Genomic DNA, 26839 nt, shown 5'->3' on the forward strand with positions numbered 1-26839 from the left:
GAGCTGGCCTTGATCCGTGACCAGTCCATCCACTCTGGTCAGGAAAGACTTCATTAGCATAACTCTGAGCGCTGCAGGCCTCAGTGAAGAGGAACCTGATAAATGGTATGAAAATAGGTGAGAGCGGCTGGATGAATGAATACATAAACCATCCATCTACATGTGACTGATGAGAGATTTAATGATTCAGTTGTCTGTAGTATCCCTAGATTAAATTGCAGCTCTTAATGAGAGGCAGTGAATTAATTAATGTCAAATTGATTACTTTTTAAATGTTTCATTTACATTTACTGAGAGGTGAAATTGCCATACGAAGAACACAGACATCGATCATCGTTATCTTTCACAGCTCAGCTCATGCAATTCTGAAATGGCTTTCACAGAGTTGCTGCAAATGGACACTTGCAGTTACATTAAATTGAAAAGACATTGCCTCAATCTACAACTCACAGCCCATAGATGTGTGTGATACAGATAAATTGCACTGCTGTTACTCATCCTCTCTGCAGAGGTGTGTAGAGATGCTGCTTGGGAGGCTGGCATTTTGTTGGTGATAGGTCCCACTGTTCTATTACGCTTAAGGCCAAAGAGCTCTGTGCTTTCCTAGACTATAATCAGATACCAAGCAGATATACACGCTGTACTTAAACTTTAAATGTGCACCAATGAGTATTTGTCTATAAACAACTGTGAATGGAGTCACTTGTACTAATGAACCCAGAGAGAATCATAACCTGACGCTGCAGTTCCCCTCAGCTCTACAGAGCATCTGTTAGCTAATTGTTTTAGTATAAATGTTGCAGTGCATTTTCCTGATAGCAGCCAGGACCGTCTGACTTTCCATCTTCAGTTTGACTTTGCGTCCAAGGGGGGTTATATTTCCCCTGACTAATCACTAAGAGACCCATGTAACTACGTGAATCTACTGTCATTTTAATTCACTGATTCAAAGCCATGCCAACATACTATTTTTGATGGTCTTATACAACCCAGTCTCACTCCGAAGTTGTTGAAATCTGGTGCTTGGGCAGTGAATGCCAGTTCCTGTTATAGTTTGGGACAAGAACTAAAGTTAAGGCGGTGAAAGTCCTGAGTAGGGCGGATGGGAGGGTGGTGGATGGGTCCAGTAACCACCGACTTTCACCAGGGAGGCTGGTGTTCACTTCCTGTATGACATTACCACATGCATTTGTTTTGGAAGAAAGAAATTGTCAATTCGTGGTGTTCTACGGTGTAATGCATTTATTCTGAAAGAGACTGTATGTAAACTGTACATTTTCAGTGAAAACGGAATTGTTTTATGCAAAAAGAGAATGCATGTAACAGGCAGAACTTGACACGGTGTACCAGAACGTTAACAACCAACGCACCCAGGGTACCTTGCATGTTGTATCTGGATGTGGAAAGTCCATGACCAAACGTTGATCGTAGTGAGAATGCGTTGCCTGATCAGAGTGGAGCAGAGTGAAGTAAAAATTAACTACAATGCTAGGCGATATGGAGATCACATGTTGATGTAGAACAGACTCAACAACATTGTCTGTCACCACTTGACAATAGCTTGACAACAAAGTTAGTCCCGCCTGTGGTGGGTTTTCGGCTGGGCTGCATTTGTATCGGAAGCTGGGAATACACGCACATAATTATCGTCTTCAGACTTGCAATAGATTGCAGCATAAGGCACGAAACTTTTTGGTTCACTCCCACTACCTTCATCAGCTTCAAAACTGACACCAAACTATAAACAAAGCTAGCAAGTAGTCGCTAAAGTGGAGCACTTACTGTAAATGCAGAAGAGTCAGATATTTTTCTTAGGATGTGGTGGAGACCAAAACAGAGCCAAAATGAGACTGAATGCGGGACTTAAATACATTGATATTTTCTGACATACACCTATTTGCTTTCTTGCTGTAAGTTAAACGTGAAGATTGATGCAGCTCTCATATCTGCCCGTTAGATATGAAGCTACAGCCAGCAGCAGGTTAGTTTAGCTTAGTACAAAAATTGGAAACGGGGAAAAGCTGGATCTCTCCAAAAGTGACAAAATCCATCGCACTTCTAAAGTTCACAAATTAATACGTTATATTTTGTTTGTTTAATATATAACCAAAGGAAGTAAGTTAGTAAAAACAAGATGTTATATGCTGGACTATTTTTTGGCTCTGGACTCTTGTTGTTGCCAAATAACCAGTGCAGACTCAATGGTAGTTGGATTTCAGTAGCTGCAGAGAGAGATGGGTTAGCTGTTTCACCCTCTTTGCTATATGTACGCTAAGTTAGGATAATCAGATGCTGGCTATAGCTTCATATGTAACTGAACAATATGAGAGAGGAATCAATCTTTTCGTCCAACTAATGGAAAGAATGAGAATATTAGCCTACTCCCCTAAATGTCTTTTGTTTTTTAGATATATCAGGTGACCATATGAATACTAATGTGGCTCTGACTCTGTTTAGCGTGTATATGGGCAATTGGTGATAATGTCGGTGTTGTGTTTAATTTAATTTTTTTTCATTTTATCTTCTATCTAAATCAAGAGTACTATTGATTTGGCAAACTGTCACACACCAGGATGAGCAATGCACCAAGCTGCTATAATTACTCTGGCATGAATCACTCCATAACTCAAACAAATCTCCCACATACACACTCACATGCTGCTGAGGCCAGGTCTGTCCGTGTTCCCTCAGCACATGGAGCTGATAGAGTGGATTTAGTGTCAACTCCCCCCCGCTGCTGTGCTGAGCTCACGCTGAAGGGAGTCCTGCTGTGAGATTGTAGTTACAGGCTATTTTCATCAGTTCCTCCATCCTGCTTGTGTGTAATTAATTATATCAATATCCTCTTTGGCAGGTGTGCGTGTCAACAGCATATGAGACTCATATTCTAACAAGAACAAACACAGCATGAAGGTGTGCAAAGATCTGACACACTCAGTTGAAATTGTCCACACTGTATGCTGCCATCAATTACATGCTTTTCATATTTGTTATATAACAGCATTGCAGACAAAATTGTGACAGGATTTCCATGGTCATGTACTTCCTGGAAAAGCTATGAAATGTTTGCAGCTAGTTCGTGGCAGGAATGTCCAATGACCACGTAAAATGCAGCGTGTTTATCTGTGTGTGTGTGTGTGTGTGTAATAATGTATGGCTTTCAAACTCAAGGAACTCAAATTATTCCCTAGCCATGCTGGTAAATGTAACACACTTGTGTAGCGCCTTTCTAGTCTTCTGACCACTCAAAGTGCTTTTACACTACATGTCACATTCACCCATTCCCACACTGGTGGCCAAGGCTACCATACATGGTGCTCCTGCTACTCAGTAACCACTCACATGCACTCACACACCAATGGAACAGCCATCAGGAGCAATTTGGGCTTCAGTATCTTGCCCAAATTGCGAGCTGTAGGAGCCTGGGATTGAGCCACCGATCTTCCAATTGGTGGACGACCCGCTCTGCCTCTGAGCCACAGCCACCCCTCAGCTGGATACGCTTTGCTCCAAAACTATTGACGTCGGTAAACAATAAGGAAGCGACTCTTGTCAGCCATGCTAAAGGAGAAAAGCACGAAGACAACCAAAAGGCTGCTCAACAGACTGGTAACATCGGCACATATTTCACACCTGACGCTGCCAGGCCAGCGGACGTTGCCACTTTCTGGCTACTGTATGTGCAGACACAAAGGCATTTCATTCCATATTTGATGCTACATTTTTGCTACCAAGCCTTTTTAGCACACTAGCATAAGAGCCGCTTTAGTGCACCAGTGATCACTATGTAGACCAAATGTTACCTGTTTAAATAAAGTCATGGAAATGGGGTAAAACATTATGGAGAAGTTCTGACGATTCATTGGTGTCGTGAGGTTGAACTTGTAACAAACACAGACACCAAAACCATGAAAAAAAGAAGTATTTTAATCGTGGCCCGTGTACTTCGTGGCCATTTGTTTTTCGTTTCGAAATAACAAATTGAAACACGGAAAACCAACCATTACCTGTTTTTGTTTTGAAATGACCAAACGAAAAAAGGAAAAAAACGATCCATCTCCCGTTTTTTATTTGATAATAAAGAAAAGAAAAATGGAAAACGAATTGTTATCCATTATCTGTTATCTGTTATCCGATTTAATTTGGGAATTTAAAAAAACCCTGTGGGAAACTCCTTTCTCTATTTTTTGTTCGTTTCTTCTCTGTGACCAGTAAGTTGCATTCATTTGGTCTATGAAATGTACATACAGAGCATGTACATTTCCTATAACTACTAGAATATTGCTTTATCTGACATGTTATGCTAATAAATAACTTTTCTAACTAATCTAGGTCACTCTACATGGACAGCAACTAACTGCATACCACATTACGCATTACATGTCCGCAAAAAATTATATGCAATATGTGAATTAATAAAAAAGTTTTATTACCATGGACCAAACGTTCATTTTCGTCCGCCAGTTTTCTGTGAAAGTAAGCAACTCCTGTTCCAAAATGATCTCTGAGTTGTTTTTCTGACATGAGCGGGCGTTCATGTGTATTTTCCCAGTTGGAAAGTAATTTTTCCGATTATTCCGACAGCACATGAATGCAACTTACTGGTCACAGAGAAGAAACGAACAAAAAATAGAGAAAGGAGTTTCCCACAGATTTTTTTTAAATTCCCAAATTAAATCGGATAATGGATAATGATTAGTTTTCCGGTTTTCTTTTCTTTATCAAATAAAAAACGAGAGATGGATTGTTTTTTTCCTTTTTCGTTTGGTCATTTCAAAACAAAAACGGGTAATGGTTGGTTTTCTGTGTTTCAATTAGTTATTTCGAAACAAAAAACGAATGGCCACGAAGTACACGGACCCAATCGTACAGACATTTTATGTTTGAATTATTAAAATCTATGATCATTTTCATCCTTAATCTACAACTACGCTGATTATCTTAATCTGTACTGAGATTTTGAATATACTTTATCATCACTGTGATTATTATTAGTAGTAGTAGTAATAGTAGTACTAGGAGTAGTAGTTGGTGGTAGTAGTAGTGGTAGTGATTTCAACAGAGATGCTGATTTGGAAAAAAATTCACCTTATATAAAAAGTTAGCTGAAAAATTGGAAACTAGGTGACCTTTTGATGATTATTTTCATTCACAGGTTTATGTGTTAGGATGGATGGACGGCCCGATGGGTTTCTTTCCTTGCCGCCATTGCACTTCCTGCCGAAACAACAGGAAAGCAAATACTTTTGTCAGTCAAATCACAAAAAAAACAAAACAAAACAATACAAGACTAAGAAATGTATTACTTGTCATTCCACTAACATTATTTATCTTCTTTTATGTCCTTGTGGTCTGCAATATGTAGGTAAAACCAGCCAGCAACTCATAACCAGAATCAACAAACAGAAGTTCTATTCATAGAGTGGATTTTTAATTTATTATTATTGTTTTTTCTGTGCATAGTTGTGTTTTTTCTACATTTATTTATGTTCTGCTATCATACATTGATGTTTGAGGATGATTTGTACAATACTCACAGGACAGGTGACTGTGATTTGGTAGTCAGGCCTCTGCTCTTCAGAGTTGATCTCATCTAATTAGTGGCACCAGCTGGTTGATTCATCACACCTGGTAGGAGTCTTTCTGTTCTGTGAGGCACTCTGATGAGAGTCAAGAACTGAAATGTTTGCTGCTGTTTTTATTCACTTTTTATTATTTTTTTTTGCACTTTGAATGCCCTTCTTTTTGTGCAGGGATGTTTTAAATAAATTGACATTTTGTGCATTGATGTCAGCCTGTGAACCTTTCTGTGGCTGTCCAGCCCAGTAATATTGGTGTGCAGTTATCTCCTCTGCTGATGCGCTCAAGATAAACTTTTTGTTGCCCTAAGTAGGCACAATTTCACAGCAGCCCTAAGACTTTAAAATTTAAATGTTGAGCATGTTCAGTTCTTAAATAAACCAGTAGCATGTTTGCATGTGTTGCATCCATATGTGCAAACATGTAAAAGGTCTAGACATAATCTCTTTTGTAATGTTGCTGTAGAGCTTTTGCTGTCGTAGGTGGTTTGTTATCAAAGAGTACATATGGAATATTTGATTTAGCTGATTCCTGCTGCACAGGAGCTTATGTACTCAAGATGTATTTATGTTGGCTGTTATATATGAGATGTTATTTTTGGACTCGCCAGCATGGGGCTTATTGTCGGAGAAATGAAATGCAAGAGGAGACCTGTGGGAACCAGAGGGCTGAAAGCCAAGTTTTGAAGTCAGAGAGGGAGAGCTTTTCAGAGAGCGCAGTTTTAGAGTGCTTTGTAATTTTCTGTAATATTTAATTTGATGTATTGATTATGAGACACAAAGAGCGTACTTTCTTGTGATCTTGAGAAACGATTTTCTGTCTGTGTGTGCCTTGAAGAAAAGGCAAAAAGTGGATTAAATGTCTTGTGATAATACAGAAGAAGATGAGCGCATGGATTTTACTTTGTGACCTCTGACAAGCTCGGGGATTCGTAGACAGCGCCCTTTGCTGTCTCTCAATCCCGTCTAATTGAAGCTGAGGGTGACTCGCCTGTCACCTCCAGAGAAGTCCCTGTCATTTTTAAAGTCTTTAATAGAAAAGCTTTTACTGGCTTTTCCTTTTTTCATTGAAACCCGGTGCTGACAGGAATTGTATATTCTTGCTCTTGCTATGCTTTTGCTCAGTCTTCACATGCAGGAAGCTCAGTTCAGTTTTCTGAAGCTTTTCCAAAGATTTTGGAAAGCGCAAGTCACTAAGTGAAGTTAAAGTAGGCTAGGAGAGGCGAGCTGCGGGAAAGTGAGGACACCAAGATGTAAAACACAGCACTGTACAATGAACAGCAGAGACAATATTTAACAGAAGATTTCAAAATATTAAGACAACCCAGATTTTTTTTCAGGCCATTATTCTAGGCCTCTGGCATACTGCAGACTCTGGATAACTGAAAAGTAAAATGATTCTTTTGGAGTTTTTTTTCCCCAATTACAATGATTTTTCTTGCCTTCTTTGAATCTCTTTTGACCTGAATTTTAAACAGCAGGGTGTGTAATTGTTCCCAAAAGGAAGACAAAATATTTCTAATTCAGGTCATCACAGTGCAGCTCATCTTCAACCTGAGAGGTTGGGCTTTGCCATGAAACAACACATTTGCACCGCACTCTGAAAATGTCTTAAGAAAAACACAATGAAAGAATGGATACAGTTGTACCACCAGCACCACACATTTGTACAAGATCTCATTGATGTGGGGTTTTCAATGCCGATATAAGTAGCCTACCATTGAAGTGGAAAAACATTAGCCAATATTGTTTGCTAATTTTGAAGCAGAACAGTTTGATGTTTTGTGAAATGTGTGTGATGACACCACTCTCAGGTCTGTACAATAATTTAGAAGTAAAAACTCGCAGCTGGTTAATGCTGGACCGTCATGGTGACGAGAGAGCTGAGCCAGAAGGCAGCTTTTCGATTTACTAGTCTATCTGTGTCCCAGCTGTCACCTATGGTCATGAGCTCTGGGTAGTGACCAAAATAAGATCTTGGATACAAGCAACCGAAATGAGTTTCCTCCGTGGGGTGTCTGGGCTCAGCCTTAGAGATAGGGTGAGGAGCTCAGACATCACGTCGAAAGGAGTCAGTTGAGGTGGTTCGGGGATCTGATCGGGGTGCCTCCTGGGGGCCTCCTGTTAGAGGTGTTCCAGGCACATCCCACTGGTAGGAGGCCCTGGGGCAGACCCAGAACATGCTGAAGGGATTACATATCTTGTCTGGCCTGGGAACGCCTCAGGATCCCCCAGGAGGAACTGGAAAGCATCACTGGAGAGAGGGACATCTGGGGTGCTTTGATTGGCCTGCTGCCCCCGTGACCCGGCTCCAGATGCCCCAGTGGATGAAATGGATAGATGGATATATGACATAGTTCAGATTACATGTATATGCACTGAGCTCCTCATCAGGAGGATGAGAAGATGGTAGATGGTGTGACACTTAGGCGAGATGACTGCCAAGCAGCAGGCCACTGTTCAAGACCAACAAAAGTGGATGCTTTGTGACGAGAGTTTGGGACATGTACAGCTGTGTTTGTAGCAAACAAAAGCAGGTGTTTTTTTAAAGGGTTAATGTGTGATCAGGTTTAGACACAAAAACCACTTGGTTAGGAAAATATGTTTTGGCTTAAAATAACCACTTTGTCACATACCCGTGATTTGAAGAAACATGCCGACATGTATTCTGGAAAATGGGCCGTGTATTTCACAAAACAAAGGATCTGCAAATCTAACATTTTTCAGTCTTGTCAGGGTGAAACAACGTAAAAACCAAATCAAAGTACAGACAAAACAAAACCAGGCCCGAATTGTCTCAAATACTTGTTCTTTCTATAATATATGAGACAAACACACTAGGTGAAATAATCTCATCCCATCACAAACACCACCTCAAAACATCCTCACATGCTCAAACAGGGAGGCCTCTATATTTAGAATGCTAACTTGGTCTTTATCCTGCTGGGCGTCTTTCAAACAGATTCTCTGCTTTGTAAGTGTGGCACTTCAAAGGGAGATACACCTTCCTGTGCAGCAGCATTTTTAGCTTTGGTCATCCGTAACACTGCTGCGGTAGAAATGAGCTGCTGTGAGTAAGAGTTTGGTTACGACAACAGAGAGGGGAGAAAAGGGGGAAATAAAATTTGTACGATGGATGCACTTTTGTATGGAGGAGTATGATTGGGATATCTCTCATTAGATGTAATTATTTTACTTAAGCTCTCTGTCTGTTTCTCTTTCCTGCCTTTACCTCTGCTGCGTTCACTGAAAGGCTGAAAATAAGGCAAGAAAACGAGAAACTGAAAACCCAGTGCATATTACTCATAATGGATAAAGTTTCATTCACTGACAACAAAGTGCACACAAATGAATCATATACAAATGATTTAGATGATCATAGTTGTGATCTGTCTGCTCCAAACAATGACAACAACAGACAGTAGTGTGTGAACATGTTCTTCTTGGTTGCTGACTGCCTGTAGTTCAAATATATCATCACTTTTCATGTGCAAGTACGAGCTCTACCCAAAAGATGCTCTCTCTTTTGTACTGCAGTACATTTCACTATGAACATGTGAGAAACTGAGGCACAGTTAAAGCACAGCATAAAGTAAAATCCCCTTATCTCCTCCCAGAATCAGCCGAGGATGCACCTTCAAATGTTAAGACGTTAAGACTAGGAGTCTACAGCTATGCTCGTACAGCTGAGGCCGATTGGATTAGTTTTACTGCGAGCATGGCTGAAAATCCAACAAATCAATAACAGGGTCGAGAAACCTGTTCGTTTACAAGCCATGTGTGTTTTCCAGCTGCATGCCATGCTAAAAGGCATTGGTTACCTTGTTACCCTGCTACTCAGCTAACAGCTCACTGTCGCTGTTATCTCATGTGTAATTACTCTGTATTGTTATCTCAGCTAGGTGTAAGCCTGGAGGGGATGATGCCTTTGGTTGTGTGTGTGCGTGTGTGTGGGTATCTGTCTGTCCGCAGCTAATCTCACATACAGTAGTACTGGACCAATCAGGACCACCTTTTTAATGTTTACACCCTTACTGCCTGATGATTCCTCGCTCCTTCTAATCAGCCTGTTGGGGCCACAAGTCATGACAGCCATAGAGAAGTTTGGTCTCATTTTGAACCATAGCATCTGCAGATTAATTCCATACCCAATATGTTCTGATCCACCGAAGTCAGGCACGATACAAAATGAATAGCTCAACTGTTCTTATTATCTTTGCTGACATCTTGACTGCAAGAGAGCCAGGAGGGACAATTCCACCCAGTGCAGCTGTGCCGCATTCCAGTTGCTATGGCTGTAACCTTTTTTTTTTTTTTTTTAGACTTGCAGACTTCTTCTTCTTGATTAGCTCATCTGTCCTCGATATTTGTGTATTTTTATTTTTCTTACCTTTTGAAACACCTGAAATGCAGGTCTGATGGTATTACAGGAATTGTCCAGAGCAGTGGTTCACAGGGTCCTTATGTCTCTGTAGTCATCAGCTCAAGGTCCACACAGTTTAATATATTTGATATCTGAGCATCGTACTTGCGTCATGGATTTTTGTCTATCCATGTGGGGTCTATCCATGATAAATGGATGATATAGCAACAATAACAAATGGCTAAATGACAGGTGGACATTTTCGTCCACTTGAAGGGTCATGGATAGGATAAAAATGCATTACAGATTCAAATAATGGATTTTCATGCTGAAAGTTGGGATTTTCAAATTTAACCCAAAATTACCCCCCCTTGCCAAAAATCACACCCCTGTGACCTTTTGTTGGACACTTTCTAGAAAGTGGACATTTTTGTCCACTTGAAGGGTCATGGATGTAACTTTTTTGAAGGGTAACACAATTAAAGATCCTTCCTCAACTTTGAGAAGCACCATCTGTCAAGTAGCTGTCTGTTAGTCACTCACTCTGCAGCAGGAAACCACATTTCAAAATAAAACCTCTGTGCTGGAAATTCACAGTACTTTAAAATACACACTTGAAACATTCGTGAGTATCATGTACCACGACCCTTCTTTTGGACCACAACCCACCAGTTGGGAGCCACTGGTCTGGAGCTGTATGATCAGCTCAGGCAGAGACCTGCACTCTGCTGAGCACACTATTTAAGTTTAAAATCCACTGGGAATTAAGTGCAGAAAAAGGGCTTGTTAGTTACATGACATAATAACGAACAATAGCAGTTGGTACTACCTTTACCTTTTACCACAACGTGATAGCTGCTCTTGTTTCACAATAAAATGTGAAACAAGAGCAATGGGAAGTTTGAGTTATCAGTAACTTAAGACAACAGATTTAGACCCTTTGAACCCTACAAATGTTGTAGAAAGTTGATCAATATCAGTCGATCATCTTAGCGAATGGTAAACTGAGAGGACCAAAGCTCACAGAGAAAAGCAGAAATGTCATTTATGTGTCCGAAAATGTAAAATAAGAAAAAATTGTTTTCTAATTGGATTTATTTAACATATAGAGGTCGTCTAGCCACAAGTTCACTTTAAATGACTTCTTATTTTTGTTTCATTTCAGTCAATGCCTGGATGATGAGAGGATTATCAGGTAAGCATGTCCATCTATCCATCCATCCATCCATCCATCCATCCATCCATCCATAATTCTCTGAGGACAACTGACTCATTGCTGCAGGAAAAAAGAATAGAGCAAGAAAAATAAGACTGTGAGAGTGAGAAATACTGAAACTGACATTTCCACTCTTCCAGGAGCATATTGGGTGAAAATTAAATTCATGATGAACAGAATGAAAAAGTTTCAGCTTTATGACAGAACATAATGAGAAAAAGAAAAATGTCAAAAAAATAAATAAATGCAGTGTACAGCTCATACATAATACAAGAATACAAGTCAAACAACCATGAACATCGATCTTTGTCTTGTTGTCGTGACTATTTATCAGAGGTAACACACGGAGCGGGGTATGTGACCTATAAACACTCTTCTTCTTTCTGTCCCGTCAGCCACCGACAGTTTCGACATAGAGCCCACTCCCCCCCAGCCGAAGAAAGCCTGCAATGAGTCTCGTCTGCATTGGGAGGTAGAGGTCTGTGGAGAGGACTTCAAGCGGGACATGGGTCACATAGATCAACAGTACTGGTGTAACCTAACACACTTTATCAGGTACGGCTATATGTATGCGTAGATGCAGTCTTACCTAAGTAATTAAATAATGAAGCAAGATTTCTCTGTCAGCCCAAGCTGCAAACTGAGGAGCTGTGTAAATGGTAATGATCCAGGAAGTGGATCATCATTAACATAAATGGAAGTGGTTGACACAAATTGGTTTAGATGCTCCCTTACTTCTCGTCTTTTGTAGAGTTGTGTAAATTGCAGGCTTCACTATTATATCATGAGGTGAATGTTACACCTTTGCAACCTGTCAAGCTTTATAGTGCACTGCACAACAAATCTGGTGAAAAGTTGTGCAGCTAACCCTTCTGAGTACTGATGTTAAAACTATTAACAGTTCAGTGTTTTTGTTTACATTTCAGAGCTGTTGCATCATGGAAAATCATGCTGCTCTGGCTGTGAGCACTTCCTGTGTAGATAACAACCACATGGTGTACAGTTGGTACTGATAAGAAAAAGTATGAATTTGATGCATGGGGGAATTTTGAGACAATGGGCCCCTGGGCACAGATATGCAAAGGGCTCCACCACCTCCCCTGCATAGGAGTAAGACACACAGACTTTATGGTGGTTTTGTGTCTCTTTGAGATAATTTTGAGTCTCCTCCTCGTCAGTACGTGTTAATGTGAGTGACATTTTGCAGGTGAAGGCCAGAGAGCCCCTGACAGCCTGTGATTGGTCAGCCTGTTCAGTGTTCCATCCATGATCTGATGATTAAGCTCTGAAGTTTGCCTTCCTTTTGATTTCTAAGAAGATGTGTGGACATTTATCCTCAGAGAGCCAACCTCCACTGTAAAGGCTGAGGGCTGCCTCCAACTAATAATTTTCCTTGGCCACCCATAGTCGTCATTTAGGGCCATTAGTCGACTAGTCGCCCGCATGTTTACAATATTAATTTAATTATTAAATTATATATTTTGGTGGTTTGAGTTGAAGGTGTGACAAAGAATAGTATCAGTAACATTGTTAACACTGTGCTACATTACAGAGAAATACAAAACCGTACTAATGACCCTTCATTAATATAGGCCTATATTTTATCTACAAGTGCACGTCACACACTGAGCGAGCCGCCTGTTAATGATGCTGTGGGCTAATGGGCATGTAGCTACTTCCATGTTTCAGATGATACGTCATGTTTGTAGTCGACCAATGAAGATGAGTTTACATATCACCTTGGGTTCGTCCTTCACCTTCTCAAAATGATCCCACACTTTGGATTTCCTGCCCGACATGTTATTAACTAGCCTGTGGAATAACCACAGGTACCAGCCCTGGAAATTAGGGGATGTACACATGCTGCATCTTTAAAGGGATAGTGCACCCAAAAATGAAAATTCAGCCATAATCTACTCACCCTTGTTTTTACAAACAACTTTGTATGTCAGGGCTTCAGGACACTTGGATCACTATGGAGGAGCAGTATGGAGATATTTTGTGGTTTCAGTTATGTGTTCTTGGACGTTTTAATCTGGGGCGCCTTCAGCCATTGGGTGTGCAGTTGTGTTGCTACCCACTCCCCCCTAGGATCTCTGTAAGTGTTGTGAGGACTCTAAAACTTTACCAGAGCGTCCCTCGGCATGAGGGTGAGTAGTTAATGGCTGAATTTTCATTTTTGGGTGCACTATCACTTTAACCACCTGGAAAACATGAGAGTCGGACGTCTGTAGCCCTGCACTAACCTAACATGATCAACTTTTCCGTATTCATCAGACTGAATATTTACAGAAGAAGGAAAGATATCTGTCAGCTGCGATTGGTTTGTAACCTGACTCCTATCTGACTGCTGAGCGTGGACACTTCCTGTGTCTGTCCCTTCTAATTAAATTCCCACATGGTCCAATCATTTAGGATTAAATTTTTTTGACAAGGCACAGCTCCTAAGAGTTTCACCAATGACTTTTCTGGTTGACTAACGTTCTGTTGACTATTAGGGGGCAGCCCTACCTCCTGGTCCGTACGTGTTAATGTGAGTGACATTTTGCAGGTGAAGGCCAGAGGGCCCCTGACAGCTTGTGCCTGGTCGGCCCGTTCAGTATTCCATCCATGATGTGATGATAAGGCAAGCTCTGAAGTTTGCCTTCTTTCTGACTTCTAAGAAGATGTATGGACATTTATCCTCAGAGCGCCGACCTCCACTGTAAAGGCTGAGTTAGCAGTGTGTGTATGATGCCTGTGTCTTATGACTTTAAGAGGATGTGGTGTGACGCTTGTGTCAGTTGATGGCAAATCAGCGGGATGCAGGTGATGGTTGGTGTTTTTATCTGAATAATGTTTTCATATTTGTCTTGTGTACCAATACATTTGTCTGCATTGCATGTAGCAGAGGAATTGGTTTAGACACACCTACACAGACAGAATCAGCTCAGTGATAACTGTATTCTGAGGCATTTCTCACTGCCTGATTTTGTTATATTCCCAAAATGGATTATCAGCAGCAACATCCACTCCTTTTCCTGCTTTATGTTCTCAAGGAGATTTCAGCCCAACAGCGTAGAAATAACTGTACCTGTTTGCTTGTTCTTAAAAAATGTGCTGGAGTTCTTTGAATTGAAATGGTTTCCCTGCCTGCAACAGAAAAGGCATACTTTCCTCTGAAGAGAGAGCCCATTAATTTCCCCTCTTGGCCAAACATGAAGAGCTGATGTTGAGAATCTCCTCTACACGCAGGATGTGACAAAGTGCTGAGTAAAATTAAACTGTCTCCTGGCTTTTTACGAGCTACTACAGAACTAATTGGTCATTTTGTATGACAACGAGTAGAAAGTCTGGAAAGATAAAAGACATTTGGACACTGAAAAGTTACCCATATGTTTAAACTCATATCTTCTCACTTCTCTTCTCTCAAGTAGTGTTGTCTTCCTGTCTCGAGTGATCTATATTTGTACTTCAAGATAAGGGGTCGTCAGTCCCACATGGTGGCACTTCCAAAAAAACACTTGTATTGGAAGAAACACTGTAATCTCATCCTCATGCAGCTGGTTGGATGTCCGTGGGTGGGAGAACAGCTGGAGGCTTGCTTCCCAAAACCAGCGCTGTTTTTTAAGAAGCATCTGAGCCCTGACCACCCATCTGTATCTATCTTTATCCAGCCATTCACCTCATTCCTTCCACTCACCTTTGACCTCTCACATTCAACTTTTTCCCTGTAACTGCTGGGCCAGAAGGGGAGGGATGGCGCCATGAGACTCGAGGTTTCTTGCGCAATTACATACACATGGGAGCTTAAAATCAACGTCAAAATAATCGTCAATAATCAGTCACAGATTTACTGGAAAAATTTAAAAGATTCTGGGAAGAACTGTCAGCATTGTCAATCAGTCATGCACTCTCTCTGTTTTTATTTTTAACCATCATTTCTTTCCAGGAAAATCCTCCAGAGCTTCACACTCTTTCCAGCAACACAGTTGTTTTTTTATATGAATACAGCTTCACACACTCAAACAAAAATTTATTTCAGTGATTATGAATGAAAGGAAAAGCGAAATGTGGGATGAAGTTGAGCTCTAAGAACAAATCAACCACATCAAGAGTAACTGTGTCAACCTAACATGAAGCACATGAAGCCAGGTGGTTGACTTTAGCCATTATGGTCAGGTTTAACATCTGGGAGGCCATTTAGCAGCTAACACTGAGTGCATTTACATGGACAGTTTAATTCCCGTTTCATTCGGAATGAAAGTTCATTCCTATTAAAAGTGATCTTGTAAACACCTAATTCGGAATGAAAATGGCCAATGCGATTGAAAATTCATTCTGATGTAAGGGGCTGGAATATTCCGTTTCTAATTCTGAATGAAAGATTTTCTCGCACTTGTATACACTCATTCCTCTTTAAGTTCATTCCGGTCTTTCTGCACATGCTCGTATATAGCGCGCATAGCAACAGGCTGAGATAGAGCAGTCGGACTCGTTGCACTCACCGTTTGCCACAGCACGGTCCTCTATCTCCCTTCTTCGAACTTCTGCCTCTGCCTCTTCTGCCTTAGCAGAACAAGGTTGTTGTCGTACTGCTGCTTCAAGAACAGAAGCAAAACAAGCCCAAAAAACGCACTAAGAACGGCGGCGTCAAGCATCTTGTTATCCAGAGCGAGGACTACAGTGTTTTCTTCTGGAAAATGTAATCACATAACATCTGCCCCGCCCCCTATCCAATCAGAAACCTTCCCTGCCCCAAACCTTGCGCAGACCCAAATAAAGGCGACTAAAAGGTGATTAAACTGATCTCCCGTGTAAACCCTCATTCGGAATGAATATTTCTCATGTAAACTACCTGGAAAGACTTTAATTTCGAATGATTTTATTCAGATTTATTTAATTCTTAATGAGAAGCCATCATGTAACCGCACCCATTGGCATTTAGACAATGATTGACCGCAGAACTGTAGTGCAGTGGTTACAATTAGATGTCAGCAGTTGTCGAAGCAATCCAAAGTTACCAAAGTTAAAGCTGCTGTAGTCAATATTCCTAAATTAGCAATGGATCACAGGCCTACTTGTATGTAAAAGGGGTCGCTCATAGTGACAAACCCACAACTTTGCAGTTTCCCTTTGCTTCATGGTGCGTTTTAGTGTCCTTCAGCTCATTGTTTTGGCTGTCTTGCCTGCACATTTACTGTTTTGGTTCACCCTCACTGATCTCAGAGTGTCATTTCCACATGCAGCTGGCATCTGCAAAAAAGCTCTAAAGTCCACTGTACATGAACCCTCCCAGCTCCAAACAGCAGACAAATTTAGCAACTAAGTGGTGAACATATTTGGGGTACTGCCCATTGTGCCGAATATCCAAAATTCCACAGGTCTGTTAGTCCGAAAAATGGCCCATAAGACGGAAAGTCCATTTCTCTAACAGCCCATTATCCCAACGACAAAATCCCCATTGCTCCGAAGTCCTGTTTCTCCAAAAACACACACTCAGCAGGTAGAAAACCCAATCGCCAGAAAAAAAATGTTTGCATTGTACGACTCTGTAAACCACGGCTTTGTTATATTTGATGAATGTGTGGTTAGGTTTAGGCACACAAAACACTTGATTGTGGTTAGGGAAAGATCAGGTTTTGGCTTAAAACATCCAAATTTGGTAAAAAAAAAACAAGGACAGGTCTGAAAAAAACAACCAGGCTTAGTGGCTCAATCGACACTGGAAAACTGACACTACCTGCACGGGGCTTGTATTTTCAGAGAAATGGGGCTTTGGAGCAATGGCTGTCTATTTTTGTGCTGCAGGAGAAATGGGCTTTTGGTCCAATGGGACATTTTCAGACAAATGGGGCTTTGGAATATGGGCTGCATGGCACCCATTGTGGAACATTCTGCAACTGAAGAGCCAGCTATTTCCACCAGGAGTTGGCGGAGACCAAAAACAAAGCTTAAAAAAGAGTGAATATTAATTTTACATTTGTCAGGTAGACACAGATGCTACTCTAAATGAACGTTTCTGTTTCTCCTTATCTGCTACATGTGTAAATAGGAAACTGTGTTAGCTTAAAAAGTAAGAGTTGTGTTCAAAGCTTGTTTCCACACACCCCAAGAGGCCAAAAAATCAGTTTAATGCAAGTTTACAAAGAAATTCCTCTCTTTTAATCTCAGCTCTCTCTTCTCTCTTACACTGTAGAGGCAGCTAACATACACCATAAATCATTTAAAAGTACTACAAAACAAGAGCTACTGGGTACATCTTAACTGACCTGAATTTCTGGTCATGATATGGAGCTGATCCAACTGGGATTTTTCCACTGTGTGCTCATAGAGGAGCATCAAGTATTTGACGTAATAGAGCTCAACTCCACATGGTGTCTCATGGAGTCAATGTACAAGCATGTCTGGTCTGAAGTCATTAAATTCATGACAGAATTTGTGACACATCCTCATGGGACCTGTTAAATTTCCCAATGAAAATTCATGAAGGAAGAGTCATTGAGACTTGCCAAAATAAGGTTCAAGTTGACGATGACCTGGAGTGACTCTTTAAAGACAGATACATTGAAGATGAGTGAAACAGCTTCAAACAGTTAAAGACATTTTGCTTCTGTGTTTTTGAACAGGGGTACTATTGCTGCTCAGTACTGTCTGACTTTACTTTGAAAAATATAGGTGGTCATCTTTCTCTCCTCCCTGCTGGTTTCAAAATAAACCCCTTAACACAGAAGTGTCCATCACACCTATGAACAAGTTAAGTGTTTTTGGATCTTTTTAAAGTGCTGTTTTGGTCTACCTGAAGTGCAGGATGGGTGGTGTAATGTCCGGGCTCTGTTCTTCACATTTTCTCCATTCTCTGCTGTAGTGTTAATGCTTACCCACTCCAAACTGAAGGATATGGAGATGGATTTCAAAGAGGCAGACCCACCTTTAATCAAAATCTGATCCGTTAGAGATGTCTGACTAATCAAATGTGATTGACAGATAAAAGAACATATAAACAAAGGCTGTTTCAAAGCCATAATGTAATGGGAAACACAGCTGCCTTTCCAGGAAATCTGCCTGCACGAGTCCATGTTTGTATGACAGGAATGATTCATTGGGGTGTGTTAGTGTACGATACCTCATTTACATGACTGGAGGATACAGTGACTTTCTCAGCAGCAGTTTTCTTTCCAGCCTGGAAGAAGGTGATAAGAAGGCAACAGGGAAATGGAGAGAAAGAGGGAAAGAGCAAAAGCGTAAAAGGAACCAGAGAGTGGTGAGGAGGATCGGGCTTGCAAGAGCGAGGGGCCCTCGTGTTTAAACAAGCAGCGACCCCTGCAAAGCTTCCTCTCTTTGACAAATGAGCGGTGCCTCTCAGCAGTCATAGCCGCTAGCCAAACACTTAGCCAACATGACTGTTATTGTTTGAAATGAGTCGATAGGAGCTTGTCGGACCACACAATAAAGGGCATAAACAGACTGCTAAGAGGCTGTGTGTGTGTCTGTACATGCATTTATGTACTTCAATCATTTACCTTTAATAACATATTGATTTTCTGCCCAGAGCAGTTTGCAGCCTTAATGTCGGTCACACAGGAACAGTGCAACAGTCGTGTCCATCTATCTGGACCTCTTGATATTACGGACCAGATGCTGCTCTAAAGTCATGAGAGCTTTTTTCCTGCTGCCTCTAATGACAACTAATTGACCATTTAGATGAGTAAGCCTCATTATAAGTGGGTTATGTGGCCCTCACGACTGGCAGGAGACTGTTACCAGCATTAGCCAACCGGCAATGGAGGGAGAGGACAGTCAATGATTGAATCCATCACAAAATGATGGACTGCTTTGCGCAGAGATAGAAGTAATAAACATAATGCTTGTTTCTCTTTCACACAAATTTAACAACCGGACGGTTTCTGTTTCAATCTGATTAACAATCAGTCTCAGAGGACAAACAAACTACTGAAAAACACCACAGTGAATCAATAGAAACAGAGTTGCATCTATTAACTACTGTGTGTCTGTTTGTGTGTATGAATGCACCCACAGGCAAACAGTTTATAACAGTATTAAAGGAATACTTGTACCAGTTCTCATCCAGCTTTGTATCATATCAATGCGGGCAGTATGTGTAAATAATCTGTGGTAAACTTCCCTCAGTGCTCAGATCTCCCTGCTCATCTCTCACAAGCCCTCAGGAACAGTGCCAGGCTTTGAAGCCAATTTTACAGAGTGGTCTAATGGGGAATTACGATATGGGTCCATCACCTGATGCCATGGGGCCCAAAAGACTTTTCCCCATAGCCTTACATTGTGAAAGAGACGTCTGTAAATCAGTGGATACATGTTTGTCAGTGTTACAACCTCTGTGAAATGATCAGGATTTGATCCTTTCAGTTCGATAACATTTAGAGAGTCTAGAAAAGCTGCTCCTTTAAATCACTGAATCCCCATTCAAGTTAGCAGAGGGCTAAACTGGGCTAAACCATGGATACAAGCAGCTGGAATGAGTTTCCTCAGAAGGGTGGCTGGGCGGGAGGGAGCTCAAAGTAGAGCCACTGCTCCTTTGTGTCAAGAGGGGTCAGTTGAGGTGGTTCGGGCATTTGATCAGGATGCCTCCTTGGCGCCTCCATTTAGAGGCACATCCCACTGGTAGGAGGCCCCGGGGCAGACCCAGAACACACTGGAGGGATTACATATCTCATTTGGTCTGGGAACGCCTCGGGGTCCCTCAGGAGGAGCTGGAAAGCGTCGCTGGGGAGAGGGATGTCTGGAATACTTTGCTCGGCCTGCTGCCCCCATGACCCAGCTTTGGATAAGCAAATGAAAATGGATGATGGATAAACTGGAAGTTAGTTGCTCGGCTGTGCTTGGTTGCCACAAGTCTGTAGTGCACTACTGGGCAACCTTCACAGAAATGGAGGGTCAAGTTTTTTGATGACGGGTTTTTGCTGGCTCTGTGGCTGTTGCTTAACTACAGATTGTACTTCCACATTTTCGTATGCTCGTGCATATGAAAGTACGCATGGACAGTGTTGATCAAATGTAAACCAAGATTCTGTTACTGTGTTGCCTCTTTAAAAAGTCTTCAGAAACATATTTTAGTGCTTGTCTGTAATAAGAGAATGTATTTCCTGTATTGTTAAAATGGAGGTTGAAAAAACTGAGATCAAACAGCAGTGCTGATTAAACATTAACCAAAATTCGGTAATTGCATTTCCTATTTCTCGCCTAAAATGTTTCCAGAAACAAATTTTAGAAGATCGCTTGTCACCTGCCTTATTGTTTCCTGTAAAAAACTGAGCAAATTCGTATCATGTCAAAAACCTGCAGGAGTGTTATTCTGCCTGGTGCAGTGCATTCTGGTAGTTACAGCCTTTTGAGCAAAAGTGAATACCACAGCCCTCTTTCTCTGTTCTCTTTGGTTGTGTAGCATCAATTTCCAAAGCATGTGCATCTCTTTAATGCTTAGGCAGCCCATTTCAATGAAAAGACCATCTTCCCAGCTGTGAAACACTTCTTTAAGAACTATGGATGTGCAGAGTTTATTGCCATCAAACAGATGTGGTGGGTTATCTTGCCTTCCAGAGCTACAAACCCCTGAGTTGTTTATTAGTGCGGCTTTCACTGGGAGTGTTAATGTCTCATAGGAGCATTAAAATCTCAAATGAGATACTAAACATTGGCACAAAAAATAAGCTCTCAGTAGCTTTAGTGCAGAGGCCTTGATGTTTGTGTATGCGCACTATGCTCGAATATACTATATCTTTGCTAAAATATCCACTGCATTTGCTGTAAAAATGTGTTGGTGGCCATGTTCACAGTTAATGTAATACCGTCTATAACTAAACAGTGAACTTTGGCAGGCTATTTTTTTACCATCTTTATTGTGTGCGTGGATGACACACTGCTGTGCGTTACATCTAGGAAATATGTACAAAAGTCTGTTATTCCCTACAGTCCTGCATGCTGCATTTTGATGTCTTCTCCCTGAAAGCTCTGGTATATACACGCTTTATCTCTCTCTGTCCTTTTATTTTCTTCAGCCCACAAACATTCCCTCAGCTGCCACTTTATCACGTCTTCAGCAGTTTCATAAATCACACTTTTAGAAAAGAGTTAATCCATTTATGTACACTGAAAAATCTTTATTCAACTTATGATTAGTGTGATAGAACACATCATTAACTTCCAGCCATAAGACATTTTCCCTGCGTCTTGCAACATTAATCTAGATAGCACCAAACCTTTTTTTCTGTTTCCACATGAACATATGAGCTCCCGCTGGTTCAATAATATACTGTTGCTGTTTTCAGATTCGACAGGAAGCTTTTCTCAGCAAAACACTTTTCTTATCACTGTGCATGTGGGGCCTCTTTGCCCTGTATGCATCGCACTATATATCTATACACAGTATACACGCAATATGTATATCCCCTACAGACAGCAGGCCTTATTTGATCTGCAGCACTTGAGCAAAGGTCTTCCAAAACAATGGCTACAGCTTGACGTCAGCGCCTGACTTATATGTGCTGTAAAGAGATCGGTGGCCTGAAACAGTCAATATATGCAATATATTAGATGTTATAACAGCTATTAGTGGAGTGGTGAATAAATGTAGCATTTTACATCATGTCCTAGATGCTGTGTTGTCCGGGTCAGAGACTGATTTACAACAGTAATGTTTATGTCTGTGCATTTTTTTAAGCATTAACCCCAGACAGTGATTTGTGTGCTATTTGCCCTTTGTTTTGCCTCACAGGCTAAATGCAGGCTTCCCTAACCATCTGAATGCTGGAGCTTATTGGGGCTGTGCAGAGCCTGGCACTGCAATTTGGTTTTTACCTTTGTTTTACTTGTCTTGCAAAGTCCCCCCATTTTTTGATTTGGCTTACGGCAGGGACATTCAACTTTAACTGGTCATATTTTGTATTTATTTTAAATACCCCCAGAAATTGTCAAAATGATACACTGGGGGGTGGGTCATCCACTAATTGGTGGTTTGATCTGTGGCTCCCCCAGTCTGCATGTCGAAGTATCCTTGCACAAGATACTGAACCACAAATTGCTCCTGATGGCTATTCCATCGGTGTGTGAGAGCATGTGAAAAGTTACTGTGTAGCAGATGGCACCTTGTATGGGAGCTTCGGCCACCAGTGTGTGAATGGGTGAATGTGATGTACTGGTTGGAAGACTAGAAAGGCGTTATACAAGTGCAGTCCTTCAGCAACAAATAATACATTTTATCATAGTCAGAAATATTATATTTATATATGATATTTAAAAGTTCTGACGGTCCTCATGTGTGACGAACGCTTCCATCAACAAAATAGTGATATTTCATCAAAATCACTTTATACTATGCCTTATTTAAAATGTCACCAAAAGTAAACCTATGCACTAACCCCATCCTGTAAAAACATTGACTTCTGTGCTTCTGCATCCATACAATAGTGATGCACCTTCAGAATTTAATTTTGACCTTTGACTTTAAATCATGAAATGGTATTTTTTTAATATCTAATCATGGCTGCCGTGCCAAGTTATTGGCATTCAGGCCACTGCTGCCACTGTTGTTTATGTTATGGTTAATTTAGCAAAACGGTCATTATGTGCACATGTTGCTAATGCCATCTGTGTGCATGCTGTGATGTGTATATGTGTGTATGACAGTGGCAGCTGCGGGTCTTTCAAACAGGGGAAGCTCGTAGCAAGGCAGTGTCTTATAAAGAGAACATTTAATTGAAGCCATTTTTCAACCACACTCATGCCATAGAACCACAGTAAAACAAACCTCAAAGATGGGTTCAGATGGGTTAAACACCTGAACTGTACTGTACAAACTGTGAAAATGAGCTATATCGCTTATGGAAATAAGGAACTCCAGACAGCACTCTGTCAGAGTACTCAACTCGCAAACTGAGCTCCAAATGTGATGATGCCGATTTCAATTTCCAAAGCGCTGTCAATCACAAAGGGATTCCGCCTTTTAGACAATTCCTCCAATCAGCATGCATACACCGAGCGTCCTCTCCTGCCTACCGCTCCATTAGGTCCCAGGGAAGCTGAGCCTCCCTGGAAGTGATGATTTTGTCACATTTATCCAATGACTGTCTCGCTTTGCTGCATGAAAAAAACCTGCTCAGCGCTGTCTCATAAGAATGCTTGGAGGCTCCGCGTCCACAGTGCTGACACGAGAATGTATGACATGTATGACTTATTTTAATGTAGATTCAATAGTGCATATTTGACCATTTCTTCTATGAAATTTTAGGGGAAGTTCAGCCTCCCTTGTTGTCTCATCGTGCCTGGTGTATGAAGTCCACACAGTTTGTGCGATGATGCAATTTTTCAGGAGGATTTGCATTTTGCTTCAGAAATGAGCTGTTTTGATAATACCTCCCTCAGTGCTGTTTGCTCCTAACATTTGCTGCGATATCTGTATTTGGTGTGAATATACAAAAATATGGTTATTTATGTAGGAGGGAGGATCATGCATTTTCCCCCAGGCATTCAGGGAGGCTCAGGGAAAAATATTTGTAGCTCCGGGGAGAGTCAAGATAAAAAGTTACACCCCTCAGCAACCCCCCTAAACTGATAAATAAAGTACACTTCCTTCCTAGAATAATTCTTATATGGTGAAACATGTCAGAAAGTCAGATTCCGGTCCTAACCCAGCTTTGTAGAGAAGAGCAGTGGTATAATTTTACAAGCTGTGCCTTTACAGAATATCACAGTCTAAAGCTTTGAGTCCAAATGATGTAAAGACATTTCATCTTCCAGTGTATGAGCTGGCGTGGGCGTACATGGAGACAATATCACTGTTGCTCAATTCACTGTTCTGCTGGCGAGAATACCAATGGCTCCTGGATGTCATGGGAAACAAATCTGGACCTGGAGGATTGAGAAATCAGAATGGAGAAAGAGGGATTAGGGCTGGCTGAATGGATTCATCAAAGCAGAGCTCTAAGCCTGGAAAGCTCCGTGAAGGCTCTGAATGGCCCTGAACGTCTGTTGAAATAGAGGAGAGTCGTGGACCAAAACAGTGAAAGGCAGTAGCCTATACCCCCCCAGTGACAATGATGGATTACTGACTGAACTTCCAATGCTTAAATTAAAACTAGCTAAACCACAGTAGGGTTTTAAATGGTTGTGTGCCCTTCAGAGAACTAATAAAATAATAAGGGAGATCATTTTGAGTCCTAATAGATGGGTAACTGACCACCTCCAATATGATATACATGTAATTTCATGCCTTGAACTGTGCCTATTTGTGTTAAGTATTATAAAAGTAGAAAGCCACTAAGATGTAAAGTCATAAATTCACACGTGACCTTCAGGAATACCTCTGCTAAACCAAAAGCTAGTGGTGATTATCTTCTAATCCTTCCCCTCTCTTCCATCCATTTTTCTCCACAGTGAGTACCACCTCTTCACCCTCTGCACGGAGACAAAGTCCCACATGGTCAACTGCTACTGGCCCAATCCACTGGTGGAGGGCTACATCATCCGCATACACAAGCTATTTTTCTCCAACTGCACCATGGAGCAGGTGGTATGGGTGGACCCGCCGGACGACACGCTAACCATCCTCATCCTCGTCCCTGTTTTCCTCACGCTGGCCATGATCGCACTGGTGGTCTGGTGTAGCAAGAGGAGTGATATCCTGGCTTAGGAGGAGAGGAGGATGGAAGAGGATGGAGAAAACCGGGAGAAGGACGGAGTTCAAGGTCCCCACCTCTTCACTAGAACAATACTGTACAAGGGAGCGCACAGAGGTTTTGGGAGATTGTCCCAGTTGGTCAACTTACCCCATAAGTGGTGCAGCAAACCACCTGAACTTCCTGTGGAAATGAGGGAGAAAGCACCTGGTAATATGAAGTAGTATTTTCTTTAATAGTTTGATATATTATTTGTGATTTTTCACAGTTCTGACATTGCTCAACAGATGTCTTAATGCGGAACAGAATTTAGAATTTTTGGGAAGTACGCTTATTGGCTTACTTGCACTGTAAATTAGTAGCTGCAGCCAGTTGCTTGTTAGCTTAGCTTAACATAAAGACTAGAAACATGGTGAACATAATCCCTCTGTAAAATCATGACTTGCTCTTACATTTATTATTTTTTTATTTTACGGGTAATACAAAGATAAAAAGTGTTTATTAGTGAGCTTCAGATTTTTGTTACATTGGATGAAGCCTTGTGAGCACTTTCCCCTTGTTTCCAGCCTTAAGCTAAGCTAACCAGCACCTGACTGTAGCGTCATGTTTACCACCAGAGTGGTTTCAATCTTCTCATTTAACTGTTGACAAGAGAGCAAATAAGCATATTTCCTTAAATGTGAAACTATTCCTTCAACACACAGAGGAGTTTTGTCATTTGGCATTGACATCGCTTGTTGGGTAAACTGACCAGTGGGACAATCGACCAAATCTTGGCGCATTCTTTAAAGCTCATGGAACCGGACCTTTGACGTTGGAGATTCATGTCAGAGCACTGAACCGTTGCTGAAGGCCAAAGTATCCACCAAGCATCAGAGGCAGTAACAGAAGTCTAAACTGGTGGGAAATGAGACTCCCAGAGGACACCATTTGTTAAATATTTTAACATGATACTGTATGATGGCTTGGATGAAAAAGAAGCCAAATCTGGACCCAATACTGATTCAATTGACTCAATTGTTTTTATCTTACTGTTGAGTTACTGAATGGACTGTCACCACTGGAAAGGATACACTGGCACGCTACCCAAAGATGAGGCAACACTATGATTCATATATTTTGGGACTTAAATTTCTTGTGTGACTACCTGAGCATCAAAGGACTGTTCAATAGCAGTGTAACTTATCAAATACTGTTGAATGAAATACTGTTAATACTCACAAAGAGAGGTCCTCAATGGAGACAAAGAACTATGAACTGACATTGAGACCTCGTACTGTACAGTTATGCTCTGTGTCCGTGCTGTCTACTGTATCCGCATTGCCCCTCAAGTCTTACTCAGACCAGTGAGAAACACACACTGATGCTTTGAAGTGAACTCCTCTGGGGAATGGCTTGATTTAACGTACGCACTTCATTGGTTCTTTGAACCACAGTCCTCAACAGCTACGAGGCAAACTAAACCAAGCACTGCTTTTTTAATTTTCTTCCAAAGCATAAGGCATCGACCTCTGTTTGTCAGCCCTCACCTGCACACTTTTGTCTATGGAAACTGATTAAATCTCTCTTCAAAGTACCTGGGTGGCCTCCTTCTTTAGATGAACAAAGCAAGTACAAAGAAAACAAACACTTTCTAATTCAGTTATTGTGACGCAATGCGTCAGAGCTTACATCTGTGAATTAATGTTTATGAGTGTTTCTGCATAGCCAGAGGCATCTTCTCTGTCTTTTTTATGATCCAGCTAAAAAAGTGTATTTCTTAGACTGAAAAAAAATCCTTGCCTAACACTTATTCCTTCAGATGCCACTAAAAAACAGACAGTATGTCAGAGAGCTTGAAACCTCTTGAAATTATTTATTCAGGTGTTCTCTGTATCATTTTAAAATCACACAGTGCTGAAGAAGTAAATGGGAACACCACCTAAATTAAACGTTCCAATATGTTTGTTTGCCACGGCCTTGGAAAGTTCAATCAATATTTGTGAATATGAGCTTCTCTCTCTCAAAGCCAGAGACAAGAGAACTGACTCATCAAGTATAGACAATGGAT

At 41.2% G+C, this 26839-nt stretch overlaps 1 protein-coding gene across 1 annotated transcript in view; it reads left to right on the forward strand.

Moving 5' to 3' along the window:
* LOC125882207 (receptor activity-modifying protein 3-like) overlaps nt 1–26348 on the forward strand; it is a 44582-nt gene extending 18234 nt beyond the window's left edge. Inside the window, exons 2-4 of the mRNA XM_049565946.1 lie at nt 11108–11137; nt 11554–11713; nt 24548–26348. Coding sequence (XP_049421903.1) covers nt 11108–11137; nt 11554–11713; nt 24548–24803 — 446 coding nt within the window. The 3' untranslated portion in view covers nt 24804–26348. The remainder of the gene's footprint in view (nt 1–11107; nt 11138–11553; nt 11714–24547) is intronic.
* Nucleotides 26349–26839: the final 491 nt, after the last annotated feature.

This window comes from Epinephelus fuscoguttatus, linkage group LG21 (assembly GCF_011397635.1).
Source record: "Epinephelus fuscoguttatus linkage group LG21, E.fuscoguttatus.final_Chr_v1".
NCBI lineage: Eukaryota > Metazoa > Chordata > Actinopteri > Perciformes > Serranidae > Epinephelus > Epinephelus fuscoguttatus.